Here is an 18,955-nt window from a genome sequence, read left to right on the forward strand (position 1 = left end):
GAAAAGGAGGCCCTGGGGACAGACTCAGTGCATTAGCCTGGGACAAGCTGCCAGCTGCCCATTGCCTTAGAGTCGCGGAGACGCTTGCCTGTGGGGAAGGGAGTGAGGGAAGAAGAAGGGAATCCTGTGGGCTGCCCCCCAGAGGGCGAACTGACCTAGAGACCTGGGTCCTCTATCTTGAGGCTTTTACCTCTCTTGCTGGTGGGAATCTTAGGGGAGGGTTACAGTAGAGTATTCATCAGTTCTCCAGGTATGTCCTTTCAGGGTCACGGTCTTCTCCGATTGGTCAGTGACAGGGCAGGGGTCTTCAGTCATTGCAGTTGGTGCTGGCCATTGCTACCTGGTTTTGCTGCTTTTCTGGGCCTGAAGCTGAAATACAACTGAGGCAGATGTTATCTTTCTGCTGGAAGAAAAGGCCAGAGAAGAGGTAGAAAAATTACCTCATCTGGGGCGAGGTCCTGGTTTTCCCAATCTTGCCTCCTGCCAGGCACTGGGGGACAGGGCCTTCCTCCCAGGTAACGATCTGCACCTGGCTGTAAATTGCTCCTCCGTTGTGTTCAGCTGTCTGTCTCCGTTTCCCTGTCCTACTTGCCAAGGAATTCTCCCGGCTTCTCACCGCTGGGCCTCACAATGGCAGCCCACTGTTGGTGTGTTAGTGTGTGGTAGAAACTGAGCCACAGTCCAGAACAGCTAATGCCATGTGGTCGTTAGGGCTAAGAAGAACCTGTCTCATTGTTTGTGAATGTTGTTTTGACAAATGTTAAAGGCTTTGTTCATATTTCCCTCCTTTCCTCTGAAGCGTCAGCTGTATGTTTATGTCCGTTCTATCCCCAAATAGACAATATCTGTATCATCTTTAGGATTTTAAGAGTACTGTGCTTTCTTGTCATATGATATTTCAATGCCTTCTTATGCCGCATTTTCAGAGTAATTCTTTTTTTTTTAAAGATTTTATTTATTTATCTTTAGAGGGGAAGGGAAGGAGAGAGGGAGAGAAACAACAATGTATGGTTGCCTTTCGTGCGTCCCCTGCTGGGAATTGGCCTGCAGGGAACTGGCCTGCAACCCAGGCATGTGCCCTGACTAAGAATCGAACCGCGATCATCTGAGTCGCAGGCCTGCGCTCAATCCACTGAGCTACACCAGCCAGGGCTTTTCAGAGTAATTCTTGATATGCAGAAGATAAAATGAAAATGATGAAATTTGTATGAAATAGAATACGAATGTCACACACCTAAAAATTTGCTAGTTTTTAACAAAATAGACCAAAAGAGCCACATCGATGAGAAGCCAAGTTTCAGTGGACTATACAATATAGCCTTTATTCATGTGAATAACCAAATAATTTCAAGAAAAGGAGAAATTTTGAATCCTGAGTTTGAAGCTACTGGATCTAGCTGTTTAACTATAAATGATAGTCATGTCCTTTAGATTTATTGCAGTTTGGTAATTTGAAATTAACAAGAACATTTTAATTCCCACTTTATCCAATCTTTCTTTAAACACATTGGCCCTTGTTCTGTGGGTGTGTTCATGGGCTGTTGGAGTCAAATTGTTACCAAACAGGGGTCCGGCGGGGGGGGCAATACTTGGCCGCACCAAGGGATGCCACAGATTGCGACAGAAAACAGGGGCCCCTCCCAAGGAGGGTGTACTAATACCTACTGGGCTCGTCTGTCCACCGCCAATTGGAAAGACATCTCTCAATGCCAGAGATTTGTGAAAAGGAACCGAAATGTTTATTTAATGCTATTCAGGTCTAACGCCTCCATTAAAATGTCAGAGTCCTTTAGGCTATACACCTGCGCGCGCGCGCGCGCACACACACACACACACACACACACACACACTCTCTCCCTCTCTCCCTCTCTCCCTCTCTCCCTCTCTCCCTCTCTCCCTCTCTCCCTCTCTCCCTCTCTCCCTCTCTCCCTCTCTCCCTCTCTCCCTCTCTCTCTCCTCCCACTGTCCCAACTCTAGGTACCGTAAATCAGGAAAAGAGCACACACCCGTTTTTCCAGGCCACTGGTATCGTCAGCTGTGTTGACCATCCACGCAGGCTCTCCAATTAATCCAAAGTCATGCGGTACCTTCCACTGGCAAGAGTTCTTTGTACCAAGTTCCAATCAAAATCTCTCCTGCTTTGCAGGCCACGTGGCCAAAGGGAGCACCCCAAAGCCACGTGGGCCTCTTCTACCAAAGCTGCAGGGGTCCACACTCCACCAAAAGCACGTGTCTTTCTTCTTCACCTGGCCGCAGGGATCTCCATTCCAGCAAAGCTGCGTGGTTTTCCCTTTCACCTGGGAAAGGGCGGGGCGGTCCTAACTCTACTGAAACCGCGTGGCTCTCCCCCAATGGCTGCAGGGGTCTGTACTCTTCCAAAACAGCGTGGCTCTCCCCTCTAATGGCTGCCACGTCTGGGTTTAAATCCCCGCGCCAATCCCTCTTTGCAGCCCCATATCCGACTCCTCCCACAATCAGTTACACCTGCCAGTATTTCTGTATTATTACGAGTTTACTGGGCTGCCATCATTAGTCTGGGCAGGTATGGCCCATGGCATGGAGCCAGTCAACTGCAAGCTCTCACGCAAGCTCCGTAACTCAGGGGACCAGCCCCCAGTTACATCCTGGGTAGAAGCCACTCCCTTCTCCCTGGCTCAAAACTTGGCCACAGCTATTTAACGTATCTATGGAACCAGTTAAAGGTTATAGATACGTTAAATGACCATTCCAGAGGTTAGCTGCAAAACTGTTGCTATGCAAAACAGCTCTCAATGGCCTTGCTCCGTTTGTCCCTTCCCCCTGGGGGGGGCGGGGGAGGGGGGAGGTGAGGACATCTTAATATTTCCTGGACACCCTGAGCTCTGGACCCCATTCCAAATCCTTTTCTAGGTCCCCCCTTGGCTGCGCCCTGTTACAAAATGGCTTTTGATTTCATAATGTGGTAGAATTTAATGTGGAAAGGGGTTCCTTAAAGTCCAGACATCAACCAGCTAGTGCAGGGAATTGCCTCCCTAGAACCCTCTGCTCGGGAGTTCCTTTTCCCAGGTACCTCAAATGATAGGAATGTCCTGCTTCCCCAACTGCCTGCTCCACTGGGAATAACTGTGACTTTAAAAATTCTTCGTTTCAAGGAATGTTCTGTAGCTGCTACTCCTCGATTCGGGCTCTGATCTATTTGGCACTACTCAGAACAAAATCTGCCTCTTTCATGTGATGATCCCTTCAATATTTGAAAACACTTTTCACATTTCTTCGTAGTCTTTTTTTCTGTAGGCGTACTATCCCCACTTCCTTCCGCTGTTCCCTCACCATCCTACTCAGCCGCCTACGCACACTTCAGTACACCACTCTCTACCCACCGCGAACTGAGGGGGCCAGACCTGAACACCGTGTTCTAGATGTGGTGTGGTCAAAGCAGACAGTGGAAGAGTCATTGCTTTGTCCATGAGTGATATTAAAAATCTATTACTGAAGGTTAAGATATTTTTGAGGTTGCAATGTACATTTAATTTGACGTGCTTATTACTGTCAGCTAATGTCCCTGAATTTTGTCCATAGGAGCTCAGTGAAGCCACATTTGTTCTATCACGTGGCTTACGTCATTCTTTGCTGCAGAAACTAGCGTTTCTATAATACTCCAAATTCCAAAGCAAATCATTGTGACATGTTAACTCTAAGAGGCCCCTACAATGTTAATGATAGATTTTACTTCTGACTCATTTGCCTGTTTGGCCAGAACTTTGCCGCTTTAGTTGGATTTAGGGCTGCCTGCTTCAATTAGCCCTCGGAACTGTAGTACATGATTATTTCCATGAAACCACACGTTGTGAAAATATCTCTCTACAAGAATTAGTAAGGGATTACTATGCTGGTATCTCGGGATGCTGATATCAGCAGCTTTTTAAAGCAAGTAAAAATAGCAGCAATATACGCTGTTCAGTTTTCTCAAGAAAAAAATAGAAGAAGCAATGTGTAATATGGGAAAATATCATTTTAATTCTAAATTATAAAAATTGAATAAATATTAATAGAACAGTAGTCTCTCCTCTTTCTTTTTGCTTTCTCCTTCTCTTTCTCCTCTTACGTTGGTCCACTGTGAGAAATCATTATAGGGGAAGGAATGTTCGGATTACTTGCTCAAAAAAAATTTAAAGTAACAAGTCCAGACAATGCTATCAGTCAGTGACCCAGGGGCACGAAGGAGTCATGTTACAGAGTAGAGCAAAGGATGAAGGCTCAGAAAAGCAGAGCAGTAGAGGAAAAGGAGATAGGCAACCTTGTCTAAGGTAGGATTTTAAGCCCAAGCATTACACAGGGAAGGAGGTAAGCAGAGCTCCTCAGAGGCCTAGACTGGTTCACAAATATCTTACTGCTCTGCTGTTTTCTTTCCCAGAACATGGTACATACATTGATATTAACATACATACAACATTAATATATTGATTCTAGTACCTGTTAGATTCTGATGTTTTACAATTGAGATTATCATTCAGAAGAAAAGAGGAGAGAGAAAGGAACAGAGAAGAGAGTGGAAGGGAGGGAGGAAAAAAAGAAAAGAGATAAAAATAAAGGGAAGGAAAGAAGAAAGAAAATTGAGATTAAGGTTTCAATTGTCTTCCAGTTGGGGGTCCCTTCCCAAGAGAATTCAGTTAGCGTTAGGTCAAAATTGGTTTTAAATGATAAATTCATATAAAATGTATTCTGTAAATGTTTTAAATGTATATAAAATATTATTTTAACTTGCATAATTCTTGTGGATTGGGTAGCAGATTTTAAAACTATAGATGAGACATAATGAGAAATGGAATTAAACCATGAAAAGTAAAATCCAAAAAGGCAGCTCTGTGAAATACGACCCTACTAAACAGATTTATGAGACATCTGGGTGAGCAAACTTGCTGGGAAGAATTATTTAATCCTTAGGTACTTACAAATTTAATAGGGCTGCAAAATGTCTTCAGGATCAAGTGCAGATCCCAACTATTAAAATACAAAATAACATTCTAAGTACAATGTGTGGTAGAAGTAATTATCAACTACGTAAGAGTTTGAGATCCGATAAAGCCATAAAATTTCATCCGGTATTAGAGTGACATCAGGGGTGAGGAGAGTCACACTCAGTTCACCTTGGTGCCAAGTTTAGGGCCTGATAGAAGCCACAGCAAATTAAAACCCACAGATTTCAAAGAACTGAAAGGGAGGGGTCAGTGTCATGTAACTGCTGAGGAAGCGCAGCCCAGGTAAGAGTTGAGTGGCTTGCCCGGCCAGGAGAGAGGCAGGGCTGGACCAGGAGATGGAGAGATGGTCTGTGCTTTCAGGTGACTTCTTTCACTGATACCTTAACGTGATCTGTTTCTTATATACAGAGCCCAAGGATGTATTTGTAAATTTCTTTTTAAAAAAGGCATTATGGTTAGGAGACAGAACAGATCGTGCTCTTCAAAATTATCACAAGGCAGTAAGAATTATTTTTTGAAGACTTTAATGAAGCTGCAATAGAAATATACCTTCATCTGGCCTTCTGGGTGAAAGAAATATGCTGACCAAGAGATGCAAGTTCAAGTAAAATAAATTTAAACGTGATTTAGAATAGATTTTAAGAATCCAAAGCAAGTCATTTTAGTAAATATGCCCAAGTATTCTCAGTTAGGGGAGAATAACTAGAATTTTGCTTGGCATAATCTGAAACTCAGAAAATTAAGAGAAATTAGTTTGAGAAATATGAAGCTAGATATCAAGAACAACACCAGAAAAATACCCCTTAGGACCCCTCCTCACCAAGTGTCGAGGACTATGCTGCCATCCGAATCTCTTTGTTACCCCAGTGAGTATACCAGACGATTACGTGTCTAGTTTTATAGCTCTGGAAAGCGCTTGGAGATCAGCTTGCCCCAACATAGTTCAAAGGAGTGGCGGTTGTGTCATGCAGAAATTGTTCTTCACCTGAAATTTTATCATTGTGCAAATACCTCTTAAATCACCTAGCCTTTTGCTTGATAGTCCTCTGCTCATAACTGGCCTTTCAAATAGACATTACGTAATGGCACGCTACTCACTGTGATAAAGTCACAGTGAAACACCAGAAGCAGAGACCAAGTCTTCTTCTCAGTTGCATCCCCAGATCCCAGTACTGGGCCTGGGGCCCTGCAGACCTTCCATATGCGTTTGGTCAGTTGCATCAAAGTGGAGGGAGACTCGAGAAAATGCAGGGTGGAGAACTTGTGCCTGTTCCTTTTTCTCTCCATTAAATCCCTTCTCACTGAGACAGGCCTAGACTGTGTATTAAATTGATACACAGCTTCATAATGACTCTCCCAAGGTGTGCTTACACCTCAAACAACAATGAATTTAAAGGAATTTTCAGCTAAAGAAAAAGATCTGTGGACTAGGATGAAGGTCTTTATTCTAAGATGGATCCCACCCTACCTTGGGTAGCCTTTCTTTGGAATTGGAATTATGTAGTGATTTTCACCCATGTTTTCCACTGGGGCTCCCAGCTGTGTACTTGATGTTTCCCCTGAGATTCTCACAAATAATTTACGTCATCATGCCTTGACTATACCCCTGCTAAACAGTGCCTCTTCCTACCCCTCCCCATCTCAGTGAACGAGTCCAGTACCCAAGTCAAAACCTGGGGTTCAGTGTAATTTCTTTTTCTTTACCACTCATATCCTGTCCATCAGCAAGTCCTATTAGTTCTGCCTCCAGAGCACATCTCCAGTCCCTGTCCTCTGCATCCCCGTGGCCGCCACCCCGATCCTGCCCCCACCTCAGCCATTATCTCAGGGGATGCTGACTGCAGGAGGCTCTTTGCAGGACTCCAGTCCTGCTCTCCCCCCAGAGACCCAGCTTTCTTCACAGCGTCCTTGGCAGTCTTTCATGAGTACACACTGCATCCTATTATTCCTTTCCCACAGTTTAGGGTAATGTTCTTGAGATTCATTCATGCTGTTGCATATAAGTGTAGTTTATTTTTATTTCTATGTGATATTCCATTGTTTGCCTATGCCATCATTACTTTATCTATTCTTCTACTCATGTAAATCAGGCTGGTTGCCAGTTTGGGGCTGTCGCAAATAAAGCTGCTATAAATCTCCTTGTAAGTGTTTCCTGCTAAACCTACACACACACTTCTGCAGGGTCAGAACCTAGGAGTGTAGGTCCTGGGTTGTGGATTATGCAAAGACAAAATTCGTCAAATTCAGGTAGGACTGTGAGGTTATTTTTAAACCACAAGGACAAGAGTATCATGAGCCGGGTGATTAAACGTGAAGGAGGCTGTGATTTGGGAGGCTTTTGAAGTGCGGATGTTTTGTTTCTTAACCTGGATGTTTATTGTTAGAAAATTGCGTATCTTATAACAATTTGTTAAAGCGTGCATTTACGTTTTTACATGGTCATCTGTGTGGTTGCTGTATTTCAGGAAAAAAGTAGTCATCCCCCACAAATAATACAGATACACCCCCCAAATGCACACCTAAACTAACAGGCTCTCAAGGCTTTCCATTGCACGTAGACTGGACTTCTGTCCCTCCGAGCGGTTGGAGAGGGGAAGGGTCCCGTGGGGTGTGACCCCTCGGCTGTCTCCCTTCCGTTCTCTTCTCAGTCATACTTTTTGACTTCTTCCTAATGCTCATCTCAGTGTATTAGTCATACATTTGGGGGGCAGCGAAACTTGTCCCTGAGGGCCACCTTGTCTCCTCCCAACTACTCCAATCCGCCTGGCAGCAGGAACACAGCGGAGACAGCACCTCTGCAGGTAGACGTTGCTGTGCGACAAAACTTGATTTACTGGAATGAGGAGGGCAGGCTGGCTTTGCCCCACAGACTGTAGTTTGACAACTTGTGAGTGATTTTGTTTTTTTTTTTCAAACCAGCCTGTTAGCTCTAGAGGGCGGAGCTGCCCTTGTCACTGCCCGAGCTCTTAGGACATACACTCAGAGGCCCTCGTTCGTGGGTCCACGTGTCACTGGTTAAGCGTCACACATTTACTGTGTCTCTGTCCCTCCACAGGGTCCCATTTACGTGAACACTCTCAACATCCTGAACAAGTACTTAACCATTTGTTGAGCCCTTTTCTGTGGGTGAGGCTTTAAGGTACATACAGTTCATGCATTACATCACTTAACGCACACAGTGATCCTCTAGGTTAGAGCCCAGCTTTTCCACTTCCCAGATGGGGAAAGCCCTTTCCATCAGGGTGAGGGACCTCGGTCAAGATCACATGCGTCAGCGCAGTGCGTGTACTCAAATCCCCGTCCGCAACCTCGACTCGCACGTTGGTGGTGCCTGGTAATCTAGATGAGAGATTCTTGTAAGTTCTGGATGAGATCGTAATGTGTGAGGGGGGTGAGCCCAGAGATCTCAGGAAATATGAGTTACAAGGTACCTTGCCTTGCTTAATTTTGTCAAAGTAGCGGAGTGAATTATCTGTACTATCATCACTCCTAGTTTGCACTTAGTCCTAATTGGAAGTGTTATTAGTTCTAATCTACACGAAGGAATCTGAGGCTCAAAGAGTTTAAGATATCTGTTCAGGTGCATGTACCAAGGAAATTGGAAAAATGAATTTACTTTTTCTGCTTTGACCCTTCTACTCAATGAGATGGTTTAAGTCAAGAGAAGAATAGATGAAATGACAAGGAACTTCAGAAGAAGGGGAGATAACTGAAGGCCTCAAAGAGGAAGCACTTTGAAGAATAGCTGGAGTTATTTAAGGATTAGATAGAATTTGGACAAACATAACTTTTTTCCAGGGTTGGGGTAGAGCAGAGAGGGCGGGTACTGTGAAGGAGTGTTGCCGGGTCAGAAAACTTCTTGGTCCAAGTGACAGAGACAGGGGAGCGAAGGGCTCCATGGTGGAGCTCAGCACACCAGTGGGGAGGGGAAGCCAGGCACCAGCCAGAATGAGGACCCCAGGACCGGCCATGGTGGGAAGAGAAGCAGTTCTACAAATCCCTGGGCGCACTGACGTTTAGGAGGAAGGGGAGAGCCGAAGGCTGTGGAGAGTGGAGGGGAAAGCCGGAGCGTGTGAGTTCTAGGAGAGGCCATGGGAGGACCCTCCCTGGGAAGGTCCCGTCAGGTGGGCATAGGCACCACGAGACTCCCTGGTGACCCAGCAGCTGGCACGTCCCTGACATCGTGACTGTAGACTAGAAGGAGGGCTTCTCGTATGGAGAGGAAAGTCAGACAGTGGTGTATTTCCCCCCCACCCAACAAGCCGGTGGAAGGAGTGGACTGAGGGATGTTATATTAAGAGGGGGCAGGGAATGAAGCGTGTTTATTGACTAAGGACAACAGGTGGTTTTTTCATTTGCCCAAAACACATTGCAATTTCGAACATGATTTCTCCCTCACCCCTGCCCAATTATTTCAATCCCTGTCCATGTACCTGCTGAGTCTGACCTGCTTCATGTGGGTGCCAGTCCTAAACAAGCCACCCCGGTCGCCTCCCCTCACACCGGCATCCTCACTACAGAGAGAAGAAAGTGCGCCATCAGCACCGAGAGGGAACGGCAGGGGCAGGTAGTGGGGGGGGGGGTGGAGAGCTGGGAACAGGAGGGCTTGGACAACCAAGGACACGTGGGAAGGGGTGGGCTGACCACCTGGGCCAGAACCACAGTGAGGATCAGCACTGACAAAGGGCCTGGGTGTCTTTACCTTGTACATATACATCTTTTAGCTCAGAGATAGAAAACAAACTAAAGAACAGATAGCTACTGCCCTGCACAATGAAAGGCAGTTTGGATAGAAGAGAAGGAAGAGGCCGAAGCCTTGCCCACAGAGTATACATGGCCCTGGTACTCCTTTGTACCTGGGGACAGTGAACACATTCCTGTTTCGTACGTAGGGTCCTTGCGCGCCTCAGTCATGAAGGGCCGAGACTAAGAAGGTTTGGATTTGGAGCCAGGGCTAGACAAATCGCTAAGAAAGGATGAACAAGAGAAGGAACCAATTGGCAGACCACTGCCACCTCAAATTTAAGTAACTACCTAATTTCTCTGCAAGCAAGAACCAACATTTTCGTGCCTGATTTCACAGGGCTAGCTTGTGGCTAGTAATTTATTCATCACCTAGGCTTCTTTACAAGTGGCATAGATTTTAGATAATGAGAAGAGTGTAAGTAACCTTGCACTCCTTCCTAACTGCATTCTGTTGTTAGTCTGAGATGTTCGTTTGACCACGTTGGTGTACTGGGCAATCTTACTTAGATGACTGAGGGGAATTTCTGGGTTATAGTTAAGGATTATTGATAAGAATATATGAAAAGCACTAGTGACTATTGCAACATTGTATTTTTCTACCTCTTCACTGGGAAGACACTGAATTCTTTTTCTTTGCTGGGATGGGCTTATTTATTAACTGAGTTCACAGGGGACAGTTTTCGTTGCTACACCTGGAAAAATTCCAACACTGAGTCACACATGCTTACTTTTGAAACCATATCTAGCCTACATTAAGGAGCAGTGAAGCACTATACCATTTTTTAAAGAAGCACATCAAGCCGCAAAGCACAGAACAATGTTGAAGAGTAAAGAAGCAAATGGACTTCTATTCTCTTTATGGAAACAAATCAGCCTGAGCAAGAAGAGTCATTTGTTCTGAAGGGTCACAGGCACTTGTTGTTGCTTAAGAGATGTGCAGGCTTTGCCGTTCAAGCCCCATTCCGTGTTGGCCACCTGTGAAGCCATGATCTTCTGAGCAGGCAGAGCTGGGGAAAGGAGGGAAGCAGTGCAGAGGATGGCCCTCCCACAAGAGGCTCGTGGATCCCTTAAAATGACACACACTTCTTTAGCCTCCTAAAGGCCACTTACTCCACTCATTGCCCGTCTAAGCATTTTCTCAGCTTATCCTGTTGTTCTTACATGTTTGAGAAAGAAAGCAAGGAAAGATTGTATTCCAGCATCTAGTCATGTTTTGAAAGAACCCCCACGGCTACCAGGAGATGCTGGAAAACAAATGGTTAAATGAGTGTTTGCTAGTTCCTGATAGAAGGGGCAGGTGGAGAGTGCAGGGAGTAGGGAAGAGACCTCCCTCCATTCTCCACCTTGGCCTTGGGGCCATCATCCCCTCTCTGAGCATCCAGCCATCTCAGAAGGTCCGTGAGTCCAGAGCTCCTGGAGTCTGTGCCTCCAGCCAAGCACCAGTGGCTGTGCTACACGTATGAGTCTCTGAAGCAGAGGGCACGATTCCATCATCTGTACCTCCCCGATGTCCTCACATCCATCTCTCAACATTCACAGGAGACCTCAATGAAGGCAAGGGCTTGATCCCAAGTGCGAGTTGCAAGGTCAGATATGTGCAGATCCGTAATCTCAGTAACTTCCCCATTAACTCTAATGTGACTCAAAGGCAATAGTTGCCTTTACTCATAACATAGGTCCTAACACAGTGCTCTACCTTCTTGCTATTCAAAGTGCAGTTTGCAGTACCTAGGAGTTTGTTACATATTCAAGATCTCAGGGTCTGCCCTAGACCTGCGGAACCAGCATCTGCAATTTAACGAGGTCTCCAGGTGATCCAAATATACCCATTGAAATTTGAGAGACATGCCACTTGATCCATTGAATTCAGTTGCTGAAGCTGATGTTTTGCTCATTCTAGTAATTTCCACTGGGAAGATAGACATTTAATTCTGTAGAATCAGTACTGCCATTAGATATTTGTCATTAATTTGTAAGGATTTTTTAGAGCAGTGTTTATCAAACTGTGGTTCCTAGACCCAGGAGCATTAGATTCACACGGGAGCTTGTGATTCTATTGCATCCTGTGGGTTGAGAACCGCTGCTTCAGAAGACTGGGAAGCTCCCAGGAGCACATTAATATCACGCATCTCCTTCTGTCTGTCTTGTTAGTTCATTTCTTCTGCTCCATCCCTTAAAGGGGCAAGTAAGGTCAAATACTGTAAAAGCCGGAGTTTCCTCTTCGAGTTTGCTGGATACGTGGTGGTTGGTATACATGCACATCTTAATATCTACATGGCAAATCTTTATATGTCAAAATACCTTTTCAGTTATATATAGAACACACAGCCTAATGACTTACCTGCGGTCCCTGTTTTTTGTTTTATTTTAATTTTATTCATTTTTCAAATAGGTGTTAGATGCACATGGTATAAAATTCCCAAGGTACAAGAGTTGACGGTGAAAAGTAAGTCTCCCTCCTTCTCCTTGCTCGAGTGATCTAGTTGCCATCTCCTGGGGCAATCACTGAACTTTCATTGCACTCATTTATTGAGCATGTACTCTGTGTGCCAGGCTCTGCTCTGGGCACGGAACACGGAATTAAATAGAAAACAAGCATGCCCTCATGGAGCTTACAATTGGGTACCAATTTTTTATAGTATTTGTTCAGTAGTGTAGCATATTGCATTAGTTAAAAGTAGAGCTCTGTATCAAACTAACTGATTTTGAATTTGACTTTCTCCATATTCTAAGAGATCTTACTCCAATAAGTGTGAACTGGGGTTTATCTTGAAATGGAGATAATTCTATTTTATAGCATTATTGTGATAATGATACTTGTAAAACACCAAACAGTGCCTAGAACACAGTAAATGCTCAATAAAGAGCGGTGTTGGTTTTCATGATGTGATCTCATTCTACTCTCCTATAACGTACTCGAGAAACGGTTAAAGGATTTCTTTTTCTGATGGTTTTCATTTCCTCTCTTTGCTGTGTGATTATCCAAAAAAATTGCTTTTTTCAGAACAAGTAGAGTACATTGACTCTTCTAAATTCTGATCATTAACTTCTTATCTATAAGACTCTTTGCTGAATTCCAGTAACAAACCAACCCCTGATAAATCACTAGAATATTTAAGCTAAGTACCCCTTTATGCTTTCTAATCTAGGTTTTGTAAAATCCCATGTAGTTTGGAGGTCTTCTGTTAATCATCTGAAGTGTTTTATGCTATTAATTTCAACTGTATAATGTTATGAAATACATTCCTTGGGGAGATTCTGCATTGCACAGAAAAAAAAATAAACAAAGTTTCTGACAATATAATTTGCCGTAGTTACGTTAAGGAACTTTATTTATGATTCTAGTCTCCATTTAGATAGGAAAGCAATTTTCAACCCCCAGAAAAGCAACAAAAGTATTCACCGATGATGGGTTTTAAGGGGTTGGGGGGAGTAGAAGAAAATTGGGTGCGAAAGAAAAGAAAAAAAAGTATTTTTAGGACATGAAAACACTTCTAAGTATTAGGCCAAGAACCGTTTTCTTTATTCAGCCTAAAAGGGACCATTCGTGGGCATACTGAAGGGCTGCAAGGATCCCGGGCGAGGGATCTTCCAGCAGGCACAGCCCCTGCACCACCGACATGAAATTGAAAAAGGAATCAGGGCACACCTGTTTGATCGCCCACAGTCCTGACAGTCACTCGATGTACATATTCTCCCTTTTCCTTTGTCCCTGGTTCTGTATTGTATTATTTCCTTGTAGACAAAGTATATGAACCTTTGAAAGTTTGTGGTTCCAGAAACCCCTTCTCTTCACCTAGTCATGATCGGGGGGACTACGAGGAGATGGCTGGGCCACTGAAGTGCAGCCCCCCCCGCCCCCGCCCCCCGAGCAGCTTTTGCTATTTGCTTAATGGTGGGATCAAAATAGATTGGGGGGGGTGGTTTCTTCTTTAAACATTTTCCAGCCTCTGGTATTATGCTGTCAGAAATGGATTAACCAAAGAATGCCAGTCCTCCGAATTTTGAAAGGCATCAAATCAATACTAAAATGATGAGGTCTCTAGTGGCATTTACCAGTGCCGTTCCCTTGGGCTGTGTCTACCCTGATCATCTACCCTGATCATATAATGCACTACGAGCTCACGCTCATTCATGACTGATGCATTAGGCAGCCTGGATGTGACCTCCTTGACTTACCTTTGCACCTTCGCATTCCTCATTCCCCCTTGTTTCCACTAATTATTACAATGTAATAGCCCATCTCTAAACTCAGTGGTTTAATTTATTACTATCTCCCATGGTGGCGTGAGTTGACTGGGCTCAGCTGGGTTCTTGAGATCTTTCATGAGATTCTGGTCAGACCGCAGCTGAGGCAGGAGTATCATAGCAGGATATTCAAGATGGTGTCTCTGTTCAAAGGTCTGTCACCTCGGCCAGGCTGGCTGCAACAGCTCAGGGCTGGTCTCTGTGCCACCTCCCCCTATGGCTTCCTTCAGCTCCTTCTCAAGCATGGTGCTTTCGAGGTAGTCAAACTTTTTATATTGGGATTGGCTTCCTCTGAAAGTGTTCCAAGAGACTTAGACGGAAGCTGTAAGGTTTCTTTTTAACTCAGACTCGGGTCATGCAAAATCGCTTCCCCTGCATTTAGTTGTTCAAAAGTCAAACTAATGTATCAAACACTTATAGGAAACATAAGCCCACACAAGTACTTCCTAGTGAAAATTTGTGTTTCTTGGCAATATACCAGGAGGGGGAACCCCCCCCAAAAAAACTAGGATTCATTTTTAAAAATTGTGTTTAAAATGGCAGTGTGGGCAGGTGCACTTACAAATCACCCATCATGAAACGGGCAACTGCATTGAAAGAGTCTGCAAAAAAAATTTCATTGAAGCTGAATGCAGCCTCTTAAAACACCACCATCTGGTACATTGATACAAATGGGTTCCCAGAACACCCACCAAACAGGGAAGCCTGTACTACAAGGGGCCTGCTCTCCAGAAGATAATTTTCGTTTTTTGGAGAGTCCTCACTCACACAGGTGGACAAAAATAGGTTTATAGTTGTGAATACATGAAACAGAGTTTATTCTTGTGTTAGTATTAATTATTATTTCTTTGCACAACTGCAAATATATTTTGCCTACTCCTGTATATCTTTTAACTAAATATACCTGGTGTTGTATGAGTGTTGTCTGTTAATAGAATACTTTGGTTGGTTTATATGCAATTTGTATAAGAAGTATTGGTCAGGAGCTACCAATGACCAACATGTTTGTAGCTTATAGAATGGATCAGAGGTAGTTATTAAGTCACTCAGTACAGTTCATCTCACGCCTTTCTAATCTGCAGTACAGTAGTATGTTGTACGGTACAATAATTATAGAATATTGTGTTGATTGAAAGGAGAGTGAGTTCACTTTATTATTACTGTTCATTTATTCATTTAGTCAAGAAATACTTGGTGATTACCTTACCTGTGAGGAGCCATGCCCTGTGTGAGCCAATAGAGATCAGGGACAAGTTGCTGCTATGGTTGGTTGGATTTTGCCCTCACCAGTATAAATAGCAGCAATTTAAATGCTAACTATATGAGTTCATACATTCAGAGGCTTGGGCACTAGAGAACACTATGCTACAGAATAATAGTAATGAGCAGCGGTCATTAAGCCCTTACTTTATCCATTATCTCATTTAATACCCTCGGAGATCATTGGGGTAGAGGAAAGTCACTCTCCCAGTTTTGTAGAGGTTGAACTGACTCCAAGTAAAGCGTTCCAAAGGTCACCAAATCAGAAATGATGGAACTTGGATTTTAACCCTGATCACCTACTGTGCAAAACTGCTTTAAAATAATACCATTGCCTTGAATTCTAAATTCCCGAACTTGTAAGAAATTTTTTCACTTTTCTAGAGGAGGAAATGCATAATTTCTTAGTCTATTTTAATTCATCTTTGACCACATGTATTGACAGCTGCCACTGCCACCCTAGCCTCTCTTGGTTTTGCAGTGACCCTTGCTGGAGGAGGAGGGTCAAAGGGGAGGGAAAACTCAATTTTATGGACATTTTCCAGTATACTGACCAGTCATCACACTTGACATGCCCAGAGGGTCCTAAGTTACCGAGGAATTCAATGGGGGGAAGCAAGAACACCAACCTCTTTAATAAAAGCAACCATGATTTCAAAAATATTTATGGGATAGTTACAACATGCCAGGCCCTGGAAAAATTTGGTTCCTAATCTAGGGATCGCCCCATCAAGTGGGAGAGACTCAGCAGATGTTTCTGTTGGCAACACGCTCCGATCAGAGAAGTCCACACAGGGACACCTCACTTAAGATGACCAGTGAGGGTGGGAGGAGTTCTGGGAAGAGTCAAACGTTGGAGAAATTAACTGGGGTGAAGAAGAGGGGTAAAGGTCCCATCAAGAGAGTACATCCAAGGCAGTGGTGCAAAGTCTACAAGACTTTGAGGAATTCTAAAGACTGAAATAACTCTGTATAGCAGAAGGCGGAATGGGCTTGGAGGAGTGGCCAGAGCAAGGCAGGAGAGAAGTCGAGGGGAATAACCCTTTTTGCTGCAGTCCTTGTGAGCAAGTTTGAGTGACGCTGAATAAGGCTTTGCCAGAGTATTTGGATTTTAAGCGCGATTGTGGAACACAGATTGAGGTTTTAGAGATTTTCTTTATTTTTGCCATGACTTTCCCTCCCATTCTTTTCAGGTTGGAAATTATTCTTTCACTTGGGAATGTTTTTCAATATGTACCAGGCCTTATAAATGGCTTCCTTCCTATTTCTACATATTTACAATGTCTATTACAGCCAAGCTGGTCAAATTAAAACACTAGGTATCGTATTGTCTTAATATTCCATGAGTCACTTATTGTTACGGTTATTTATGCATTTATCCAGGAAAACCAAATCCGTTTCCCTCTTCGTCCGTTGTACAGATTCAGAAGTCTGTGTATTTAGGTAACAACCCAAGAAATAGACACACTATCATGAAAAAAGTGCTGCAGACCACCTACTTCAACTTCAGCAGGACAGCTTCACCCCCTTTACTTCCTTTCTAGCCTGAAAAAGAGTAATGAAATTGCCTCTGCAGTGTACCCAGATGGAGGGTGCAGAAGTCCCGCGTAGGCTTAGTTTGCTTAGTTTTTTCCAACGCTTGCCAACGTAAACAGGGTGGAGCAGCTGTGAAGGCAGGCCAGGAGTCCCAGGGAGAGGGAAACAATGTAACAGCAAAGTGACAGAAACACCTACCCACTGCAGCACAGACCTCTCCAACCCAAGCTCCCCTGCTCCCCCGCTCCCCCCAACCCGCCCCGCCCCACCTGCCCTGCCCGCCTCCAGGGACCTCTCAAGAGGGAGAGCCAATTTGTTCCTTCCAGAGTATTAAAGAGATGAAAGAACCTGTGCCGAAAATAAAGCTGAACATCCACTGCTTTTTCCAGATGGTCTCACTTCTGCTCCTTTTTTTCTCAAACTCTTGCTAAAAAGCAGCAGTGATGAGTGTGTTCTCCTGCGCTTCTTGGAGAGTTATGGGAATCACTGCTTCCTCCCCCTGCCCCACAGTTTCACAACTCCAGCTCAAGGGCAGGCCCTCCCTCTGTCTTTTTTTCCCCTCCTTCCACCTGACAGGGACCATAAATAACCGAGGCTCCTGGTGTTCCCAGCTGAGAACAAAGTTGAAAGTTTGCCTGCAGCTCCCTGCCACTCCCTGCCTGGGCCGCTTCTTTGTTTTCTTGTTTTTTCTCTACCTGGGTTGGCCAGCTCTTCATTCCTGATGGGAGAGAGTCACCTCGAAATTAAAGGCAGCAGCACCTCGCTGGCTGATTCTCCCTCGGTTTAGGGCTGTCTCGGTTACCCGGTTAGGCACCGAGCACCGGTATCAAATTACCGAAAGTCTACACTGGAGCTGCCCGCATATTTACATACAAATAACTCAGGGCTTGCATTTATGTCACCATTCGGTCCTGCTAGAGGCTTGCCAGAGGAGTTTTTAATCCAATCAGGAGGAGCTTTAAAAGGATGTCTGCGGAGTAATCAAAAGGATCTTAATCTCAATTAAGAGTAGCCAGGTTTTGTTTTGTGAGGGGTTTTTTTTTTTTTTTGGCCTGAAATATTGAAAATCTTTGAACTCTGATGAATAGCAAACTATGTGCAGTTCCTCAATTGCCTACAAGGAGAAGATGCTGAGAGGAACTCGGCGGTGGTGGTGAAGAGCGTGGATACAACCCAAGGATTGGTTCATTCGGGTTGCTTTGGAGGTAGATTCTAAGCCACTGGTTAAGGAATTCCAGGAAACCTCAGGAAAGCGCCTGATCAGCCCCGCCTGGTGGAAATGGCTGTACGACAGAGTAAGATCTTTAAGTTGTGCTTTGTGTGTACTGTTTTTGTCTCCTGTGCGGTGAGTGTGCAAATTGGCCCAGTGGTAAATAGTTACTTAAAATAATCTCTTGCTACTGGGTCGCAGGAGAAAGTCCATCTGTTTAGTTCTTACATTTGCAAAAACAGTAGTTGACAGTGTATTTTTAGACTTGATTGGTAGTTTAAAGGCTGAGCTCTCGTGGTTTCCTGAGTTTCAATGAATGGAAATTATAAACGGTACTGAGAAGGGAATTGGAAAATATAGCTGGAGTGGATAAATCACTTACCTTTGAGAAAACATAACACACGCTTTTGAGATCTTTACCCAGCCAGCCAAGTTTGTGTCCATCCAGAGAGAGACTGAGAGTCATAAAAAAAGAGATGGAGTTTGCCTCTTTGCGGAAGGAACTTTTCCACAGCCTGTGCTACATTTTGCAAGGATGGGAACCGTCACTAAGGGCAAAAGGCATCTGGAAAACCTGCCCTGTCACTCCCGGAATGTGGTTTTTCCATGTGAGGTCATGTTATGCATATGTAGCTAGTAAAAGTGTTTTATGTGGTTAACTCTTTGTATCAAGGGCTAAAGAGCAATTGATTGTATGTAGTCCCTTTTTCAAAGTGCTGAAACCTCCATTTGATCTCCGTGGAAGGAAGAGCTGCTTTGCAAGGAGGGTTTAGACACTGGGGACATTGGACCGCGTTGTTAATTTGGTTGGTTTAGAAACAGTTGAAAACCGAAATGATTCATTATTCTCCAACTGAACAGTTACAGTTCAGGTTAAGCAATGTGCCAGCTTCTTACCTAAGCCCCAGACTGAAATCCTGTGTGTGAGAAGACCACTTAAACAAGAGCCCCTTTCCACATACAATTTCCAGAAAAGTAAGGAAGAGATGGTTTTTAT

The 18,955-nt window shown here is 44.3% G+C and overlaps 1 protein-coding gene across 24 annotated transcripts in view; it reads left to right on the forward strand.

The window, feature by feature from the left end:
• ANK3 (ankyrin 3) overlaps positions 1-18,955 on the forward strand; it is a 328,888-nt gene that overhangs the window by 208,564 nt on the left and 101,369 nt on the right. For 15 of the 24 annotated variants that reach the window (XM_037062711.1, XM_037062709.1, XM_037062715.1 and 12 more), the window contains one exon: positions 12,097-12,150. The exons of 6 other annotated variants lie outside the window; for them this stretch is intronic. In XM_037062711.1, the coding sequence (XP_036918606.1) occupies positions 12,097-12,150 (54 nt within the window). Of the gene's footprint in view, positions 1-12,096; positions 12,151-17,321; positions 18,044-18,955 lie in introns of those variants that run through there. 3 more of the 24 variants (XM_037062730.1, XM_037062731.1, XM_037062734.1) reach the window with 3 other exon arrangements.

Source organism: Sturnira hondurensis, unplaced genomic scaffold, assembly GCF_014824575.4.
Source record: "Sturnira hondurensis isolate 20B ecotype Veracruz unplaced genomic scaffold, ASM1482457v3 Scaffold0014302, whole genome shotgun sequence".
Taxonomy (NCBI): Eukaryota; Metazoa; Chordata; class Mammalia; order Chiroptera; family Phyllostomidae; genus Sturnira; species Sturnira hondurensis.